Consider the following 9,237-nt stretch of genomic DNA (forward strand, 5'->3'; position numbering starts at 1 on the left):
TCCAACATGGTAATAACCCAAAACACACCTCCAAAACAACCACTGCCTTGCTATAGAAGCTGAGGGTAAAGGTGATGGACTGGCCAAGCATGTCTCCAGACTTAAACCCTATTGAGCATCTGTGGGGCATCCTCAAATGGAAGGTGGAGGAGCTCAAGGTCTCTAACATCCACCAGCTCAGTGATGTCGTCATGGAGGAGTGGAAGAGGACCCCAGTGGCAACCTGTGAAGCTCTGGTGAACTCCATGCCCAAGAGGGTTAAGGCAGTGCTGGAAAATAATGGTTACCACACAAATATTGACAATTTGGACATTTTCACTTAGGGGTGTACTCACTTTTATTGCCAGAAGTTTAGACATTAATGGCTGTGTGTTGAGTTATTTTGAGGGGACAGCAAATTTACACTGTTATACAAGCTGTACACTCACTAATTTACATTGTAGCAAAGTGTCATTTCTTCAGTGTTGTCACATGAAAAGATATAATTAAAATATTTACAAAAATGTGAGGGGTGTACTCACTTTTGTGAGATACTATGTGTGTGTGTATGTATGTGTATATGTGTGTGTGTGTGTGTGTGTGTATATATATATATATATATATATGGCATATGACTGAATAGTTACATAAAGCAAATCATAAACTGCCTGGTGCATCTATAGATCATGGCAGGTCAGAAAACAAAAAAACATGCATAGGTGCACATGATCTGCGGACCTTTTGAATATTTACCACTGGGTGAGGTAACCAGGGTGAACACAACCTGTGGACATATTAGTTAATGTTCCGTGGTTGGTCCAGTGTGTGTTTACAATAAGAAAGTCTCAAATTGTCAATGTGTCACAGGGTTGTTACATTACCACCACTAGTTTATATCCATATTTAATATTTATACAATATAAGTTAAAATAGATCATACTTTATTATAAAAGCACAGAAAGTGTATATATAATAATAAAAATTGGAATATAAACATTGAAAAAAAAAAAAATGTAAAAAAAAAAAAATTTGACAGCAGCTTCATACACACACACGCTAATCTCTGTCTATAGCACAGAACCACCAATACAATATCACATTATTGTAATGTAAACTGAATGATGTGCCCCAAAATACAAAAATTGCTGTTTTTCTACCTTTATTTTGGGCGATTTATTGTCTGTACAATAAATCTCATTTGAAAAAGAGGGCAAAGTCCATGGAAACATGTCATGCACACCCCCTCTCCACCAGACATTTTGACAGCTGTCATCCTGGTGTGTCATGCTTGTGTGCAGCCTAGAACACTGCCGCTAATATCCATACTTTGAGCTGGCTGGCTCCCTGTTATCCTCAGAGCCGGTTCACACGGGGGCGACTTGTCAGGCGACCTAGCCGCCTGACAAGTTGCCTCCCGTTCTGTACAATGGAACCATTCTAATCGGAGCGACGCAAGTCGCTCCGACTTAGAAGAAAGGTTCCTGTACTACTTTGGGGGCGACTTGCATAGACTTCTATACAGAAGTCGTCTTGCAAGTCGCCGTGGCAGTCGTGTGCAGGTCGCCTCGGTGAGGCGACCTGCAAGTCGTGCCGCTTCTAGTGTGAACCGGCTCTCAGTCTTTGTTTGCTCAGTGATGCCTACACACTGATTACAGCTACTCGGTCTCAGGTGTTCCCTACCCATGCTGTTTCAAGCTAACTTCAATGTAACGCCCTTAGGCGCTTAAAAGCTGCCCATAAAATGCTGGGTGCCTTTGTGGCTCTTTTGAGGCGTTAGCGGTGCCTTTTTTTTTTTTTTTTTTTTTTTTTAAGGTCACGTGACTCAAAAGAACCATTTTGAGGTGCTTTTCATGCGATTTTGAGGTGTTTCCCATCCCTCTCAATGAAGAAGGGTGCTTTTGAGACGCTTTTTAGCACTCCGAAGATGCTGCTTGCAGGAGTTTTTGCACCGCCCCGCCAGCGCACCGCCCCAGTGTGAAAGCATTCAAGGTTTTCATGAGCTTTTCAGGTGCTTTTTTTAGCTCAAAAGTGTCTCAGTGTGAAAGGGGTCTAAGTGTGCTGCTTATTTTCATAAAGTGTTTTTTATTTGATACTGACCTCAGCGTCCTGCTGTTCATTTTCTTCTACATTGAGGTGTGCCAGCATACTAGTATTTTTCAAAAAAAAACATGCAACGTGGGTGCTACTTTACGTGTACATTGGGGATGAAACAATACATGTTTTCGTAGAGCTAAAATAAATGTCAAAATGTTGATTACATTGTCTTTTTTTTTTTTTTTTTTTCTTTTTTCCATAGGTGCAGTATACGTACCCTGAAAAATATGACAGACTTTATTCCAACAACAAATTATGATTACTCCGATGAGGAAGACACATTATGCCAAATGGGCAGTGTCAGAAAGTCACTGAAAATCTTTGGACCTATTGCCTTGTCCCTCATATTTATTTTTGGGCTGGTGGGTAACATTTTGGTTGTTGTGACCTTCAGCTGGTACAAGAAAAGTAAGACTATGACAGACATCTTTCTTTTAAACATGGCAATAGCAGACTTACTGTTTATATTCACTCTTCCATTCTGGGCTGTGTATTTGGAAAAAAACGAATGGATTTTTGGGGATTTTATGTGCAAATTAACTAAAAGTATCTACACAATTAATTTCAACTGCAGCATGCTGTTATTAGCTTGTGTGGGTATTGACCGATATGTGGCCATTGTGCAGGTTACAAAGTCGTTTCGAATCAGAAACTTTGCACTGAGTTATAAAGGAGTGATCTGCTTGGCAGTTTGGATTGTAGCGACTGGCCTCTCCATCATAACATGTATATTCAGTGGGGCTTACGAATTTGGAAACGTCAACATTTGTGACGCAAGTTACCCAGCTCATTTCAGAGCCTCCGATTGGAAATTTGCAGTTATAGCTCTGGAAGTTGGTACAGGCTTTTTTGTCCCTTTTATTGTTATGCTATTTTGCTATGCATGTATCATTAAAACATTGCTTCAAGCAAAAAATTCCCAAAGATACAAGGCAATCCAAGTAATTGTGACTGTAATGATTGCGTTTCTAGTCTGCCAGGTGCCATACAATGTGGCGCTTTTGATAAAAGCTATTAATTTGTTCCAGGGATATGAGACATGTTCTATATTATTAGAGTATGCACTCCAAAGCACAAGATTGATAGCCTTTTTTCACTGTTGTCTGAATCCCGTCATTTATGCCTTTATTGGTGTAAAATTCCGAAATTATTTTGTGAAAGTAGTGCAAAACATGTGCTTTTTTCATAAGTTTCCACTGTCTAGAACACGGAGCTCCAGGTTCTTCTCTGATATGTACACATCAAGAAGGACAAGCGAGATATTCCCAAGTGATGGTGGTTCATCTTTCACTGTATAGGACACAAGCAGAAATCATTTGATGGCATATCTTTCCTGTTCACATATAATATAAAACATCACAATTACCAAGATGTAGTGTACCCAATACAGAGTATATAGCTCAAGTAATTCCATTTCTTGTTGTAGTTCCCCATGAAAATCATAGCATGCAAATACTGGATTTTTGGGGGATTTTTATGTATGTTGAATATACATATGGAAGAAGCAAATGTTGTTGCACACAACATGTTGCCGTAAAATGGAATGCTTAAAGGCTGAAACTTTTTGGTTTTTAGTTTTGTAAAAAGTGGGGTACAGATAGACTTGTCTTTAATCGCATTGGAGAGATTTTCCCTCATTTCTTGTCAAGACAGGAAGTGATAAGAACTCTCTCCAATAGTGACACAAACTAAAACAAAACACTTATATTTCTCAGTAAAATAGGGATAGGGTTGAAAACCTTTTACAACTTATTGTTACCGACGGCTTCTTCCTGTCCTGATGACAACTGCTTCCCTCACTTCTTGCTATGTGGTCACATTGTCAAAAGGACTGGAGCTGAGGTGAAATCTCTTTAACAAGGCCAAACATTGCAATAAAAATCTGACAGACCCCCCCCCCCCCCCCACACACACACACACACACACACACACACAAACAATCAAAAACTACAAACAAGGTGGGGGGGGGTCAATATTTTTAATAATTTGCTCCTGTTTAGGATACTCATTCATTAAGCAACAACAGTAGTACCCACATCTTTCACCCAAAGTCCAAATCTAATGTTTCATATATACAATTGTGCTCAAAAGTTTGCATACCCTGGCAGAAATTATGACATTTTGGCATTAATATTGAAAATATGACTGATCATGCCAAACAACTGTCTTTTATTTAAGGATAGCAATCACATGAAGCCATTTATTATCACAAAGTTTTTTGGATCCTTTTTAAAATCATAATGATAACAGAAATCACCCAAATGGCCCTGATAAAAAGTTTACATACCCTGGATTGTTTGGCCTTGTTACAGACACAGAAGGTGGCACACACAGGTTAAAATGGCAATTAAAGGGTTCATTTCCCACATTTGTGGCTTTTTAAATCACAATTAGTGTCTGTGTATAAATAGTCAGTGAGTTCGTTAGCTCTCACGTGGATGCTCTAAGCAGGCTAGACACTGAGACATGAGGAGGTAGAAAAGAGCAGTCAAAAGACCTGCGTAACAAGGTAATGAAACTTTACAAAGATGGAAAAGGATGCAAAAAGATATCCAAAGCCTTGAATATGCCAGTCAGTACTGTTTAATCACTTAATAAGAAGTCGAAAATTAGGGGATCTCTTAATACCAAGCCAGGGTCAGGTAGATCAAGAAAGATTTCAGCCACAACTGCCACAGGATCTGTTCAGGATACAAAGAAAAACTCACAGGTAACCTCAGGAGAAATACAGGCTGCTCTGGAAAAAGTTGCTATGCAGAGCTGCTCTAAATTTTGCACACTCCAGTTTTAGTAAATTCCCCCCAAAGAGCTGTCCGTCCTTTCTCTTTTGGGCAAAAACAGTCGTTCATGCACTTTCTCCCCATGTTTTTAGCACCTATAGCAGCTTTATTGCACCCTCTATGACAATATAGCATAAATGAATGATAGTATGCCTAGCCGCTTGGCGACTTAACATTAGGGTATAAGCAAAATTGATTAACGCAAAATTTGTTAGAACAGTGAAATGCATTATAGTCAATGGAGAACGCAAAATTACTGTGCATTTAAGATGAAAACAGCAGCTGCATGATCAATAGATCTTTGCTTTAGTTTCTAATTACAAGTGTATTGTTTGTAAATGTTTTATAAATGAACAAATGTTTTTGATTTGAGTTTTTTTAGACGGCTCAGGAAGAAGACAGCTCAGAGCTATTTTTTCAATAAAGGACTTGTCAAAAACCGGCTCTTGTTTTTTTTTTAAATTTCACTGCTTTTTGAGGTGAATGGGTAGGGGTACGATGTACTTGATACCCATTTACATAAGGGGGGCCCGGGATCTGGCCCCCATCAACATTTTGAGGACATGTGGCCTGGTATGGTTCAGGAGGGGGGGGGGGGGCGCTTGCTCGTCCCCTCCCTTTCCTGACCTGCCAGGCTGCATGCTCAGATAAGGGTTCGGTATGGATTTTGGGGGGGGAGGAGATACTTTTTTTTAAAGGGCCTGGTATGGACCTGGGAGGGGACCCCATTTTTTTTGCGATTATTTTTGCTTTTTCTTTCAATACGTTTTTATTGAGCATTATATCAAACAGAGCAGGCAAAATTTTCCATACATAGAAATTTGCAGAAATGCGATAGAGGTGATACTGTCTAACACGGTTAAACTATAGGTGTTACCTGCATGTCACATATGACATTAAAGAGATTCAAGATATACAGATCATTTTAATCAACATGTCTCATCTTTACTCTCACATGTTAGGTAACCAACCTAGACTATCTGTAATAAGTGGTGAGTATCTCCTTGTTTGATAATAAAGAAAATACTAACTGAGAAAATTAATGAACAAAACCTGTATGGTAATAGGGCTACATTAGAAATGCTGCTGTAAGATTGATCTTTGATCTTGCATGTAAGATCAGTTACTGAATTGCAGTACAAGAGAGTACAAAGGAGATTTTTACAAGGGAAAAAAGGGGAGAAGAGAAGAAGAAAAAGGAAAAAAGAAAGCAATTCAGCTAATCTTCCACGGGCTTTCCACATCTTCTGAAGCGTACCTTTTCATCCTGGAATACCTATATAGGTCGCACAGGGGTCCCATGTAGAATTGAACCTAACTACCATGTCAGTCAAGGTATTTATCCCGTAGATGAGCTCCCTAACAAAAATGCCTGTGTGGCACGCCAATCCTCAGGTAATACAAAACCCATCGACTAAAAATGCCTTGGAAGGTCACTTGTCTGATTATTTCCAGATCAATTCCTCCTCTACATACGGCATTGCTTGGAAAAAGGCTTATAGTATGAAATAAAGAAGTACAATTGGTCATCTATGGTGCCTTTTATGAGAATAAATCTGCCCTCCGAGTCTTTGTGTTCTAGTTAAAGTGTAAATTTGCAATTGGTAGATATTAGGATTGCCACTCCCTTGGATTTTCCTTCCGCATTTGAAAGAAAGAAAGTGGGATATTTAGCATGCAGGAAAGAGGGGTTATACTGCATTGGGAAATGTGTTTCCTGAAGTAGGACGATGTCCATTTTTTGGGAATGCATAGATTGTAAAATTTTCTGTCGTTTTATTGGGGAATTCATCCCCTGCGCATTGTGTGATGCAATGCGCAGTGGAGGAGACAGTGTAGAGTCGTTAGCCATCGAGCAGAGAGGAAGGAATCTCACCTAATATTCTGTCACTCACCTCAGAGGATCGCCTAGACTTCACGTGGGATCCCGACTCGTGTGATTTGTGGACCTTGGTCGATGTTGTAAAGATGGAGAGCTCATGGAGACTGGCTGAAAAAGAAAATAGGTAAGAACAGGCAAGGAAAAATGAGGTGGGTATGGAGTATCCATAACCATCAGGTAGGGGGAGGCTCAAAATCATGCCACCCGGCCGAGACACACCAAAACATATGTAAATGTATAAAAGACATAAACACCTGGCTGCAACTAGCATATTGAAATAAACAAAAAGATCCGACCCATTCAGTAGAAGTTAGGGGTTTAGGAGGGGTCGCTGGGAATCAAGTGTTACTGGGGGTAGTTAAGGTGGATGGGAGGGTGATATTCTCGTTTATGGTTCAGGGAGGAGGGAAAGGGTGAGGGACTGGGGTAGGATGGGTAAGGCAACATGGTGAAGTAAACGCATGTGGCGTTGCGTAGGAAGTTCTATCCAGTACTGGATGCTTGTAGGGTACTACAGTTTCTGATCTCCTGGATCAGGGCTTGGTTCAAGGTATTGGAATGTAAAGGATGTCTTCCTGGGTCTCAGGGATACGGTATGGAAAGTGTAGAAAACTTGGTGGTCAGCTGGCCGGAAAGTTATGAATTTTGAAAAAACAATTTGCGAGTGTCTCGAAAAAGGATTGTATAGACGGTGAAAAACGCACTGCGAAAAACGCATAGGTGTAAACTTGTACCATAGGAAACCATGTTAAATGGACTGTAGTGTGTTTCTGCAAACTGCAAAATGCGCTAAAAATCGCATAGGTGTGAACCTAGGGTAAATAACCAACCAGGAGAAGCAGTTAAACACAAACTTTATAAGAAATGAAAATTCACAAATTAGCAACTATGTGTAAATAGGTCCTTAGTTCTTGTTATCCACCTCATGAATTACCTGGACTTTAAAACGGTATTATAAAACAAACTAACTGTTGATGTTATCTGAAAAGACTACTACTGTGTTTAGTTTTACCAGTGAACATGTGCATATGTGTATTCTCGGGACTCATGCACACTGGGTGTTTGCCCGACTCTTCTGAATGCCTTTTCCCCTGCTAGGTAACTTCAAATTGTTCAATTAACCCAAAAAAAATGGAAGCCGATTGGTTTCTATGGAAAGCTGCAACAGATTTTGCACTCTCCAGTTTTAGTAAATCAACCCCACTTGAAGGGGCGTTTAGAGGCAGAAAAAAAGTTGTCAAATGCCCTTAAAAGCAGCGTTTTTGACACCCAGAATGCATATGGCCTTAACTAGAGTGAACAACATTTTACAACCAAGTGTATTGTATGAAGCTACTGTATACTGGCACTTTTTAAACCAGTCTAAAAGTACCAAAGAAATCTGACATTCCAATGAAGGTAAAGCATGAATGTGCTTTTTTAGGAAGCCATACTTAATGTAACAAATAGCAAAAAATTATGATATTGATTATGTGTTACTGTGTTGTATTACACAATTTATAGGTCTTACTGTTACTGCAAAAAGCTATGTGTGTATATGTGACTGTGCTTCAAAACACCTAAATAAACTGTTCTATTAAAATCAAAACCTTGAATTATCTCAATATTTATTTATTTACAATAAATGTTCCATAGCATCATAATAAAAAAAAAGAATGGTTTGTTGCCTAAATGATTGCATCTTTAGCATAACAAACTTGTTTCTCCTTTTTTTATCCTTCTTTGTTGCATCTAAAGCTGGCCATAGATGGATCCAAGTTTGGCATGTTCAACAAGGACCGTAAAAATTTCTATCCATCTATTTCCAATCCGGCTCGAGAGGAGTTATCTAATGATCGACTCCTTTCGAGCAGGACTGTTGGTATATTTCCAACCCAGCCAGCTTCTCTTAAACCGGCCAAGATTTGAATTATGTATGGACAGGCTAAATGTACCCAAGTTGATCGATCAATCAACTTGGGTACAACCAGTGTGCCATATTTTACATGTGATTATGGCTAGTGGCTGTTATAGTCGCTAGCCATAATTACTGTGTTTTCCCAGCAGGGACAGCTTCAGCAACCTGTGGTTGCAGGAAAAAATATATATACCCTTTGTATTTATTCGCCATTCATTCCTATGGGTAGCTGTGTTCCTGAGAGTCTCCAGTAATCACTCGGAGTAAGGTTCACCTACAAAAATGGATGGGACCAAGGTGCACATGCACATATTAAAGACGAACTGGCTTGGTTCATGTAGATAGGAGGTAAGATCACTGGATCTTGGCTAAAGGAAAGTATGGGACTGGGGTGTCTGCACTCAGCGACTGTAGTTAAGGACAACATTACTAAATGTTAATATACTGTATATTGCATAGTTACCATATGTCCAGGATTTTGTTATATATCTTTGATGTAGTTTCCCCCACCTGTCATGCCCCAAACAATAGCTAGCAGCAAGATAGCAGGTGTAAATTTTGCCTCAAAATTTGGATGGCAGTTGTCATGAAGATTCTAAATTACA

At 39.5% G+C, this 9,237-nt stretch overlaps 1 protein-coding gene across 2 annotated transcripts in view; it reads left to right on the forward strand.

The window, feature by feature from the left end:
• The window catches only part of CCR6 (C-C motif chemokine receptor 6), a 52,617-nt gene extending 44,294 nt beyond the window's left edge, over positions 1–8,323 (forward strand). For both annotated transcript variants that reach the window (XM_073627497.1, XM_073627498.1), the window contains one exon: positions 2,276–8,323. In XM_073627497.1, the coding sequence (XP_073483598.1) occupies positions 2,301–3,371 (1,071 nt within the window). In that variant the 5' untranslated portion in view covers positions 2,276–2,300 and the 3' untranslated portion in view covers positions 3,372–8,323. The remainder of the gene's footprint in view (positions 1–2,275) is intronic.
• Positions 8,324–9,237: the final 914 nt, after the last annotated feature.

This window comes from Aquarana catesbeiana, linkage group LG04 (assembly GCF_042186555.1).
Source record: "Aquarana catesbeiana isolate 2022-GZ linkage group LG04, ASM4218655v1, whole genome shotgun sequence".
Taxonomy (NCBI): Eukaryota; Metazoa; Chordata; class Amphibia; order Anura; family Ranidae; genus Aquarana; species Aquarana catesbeiana.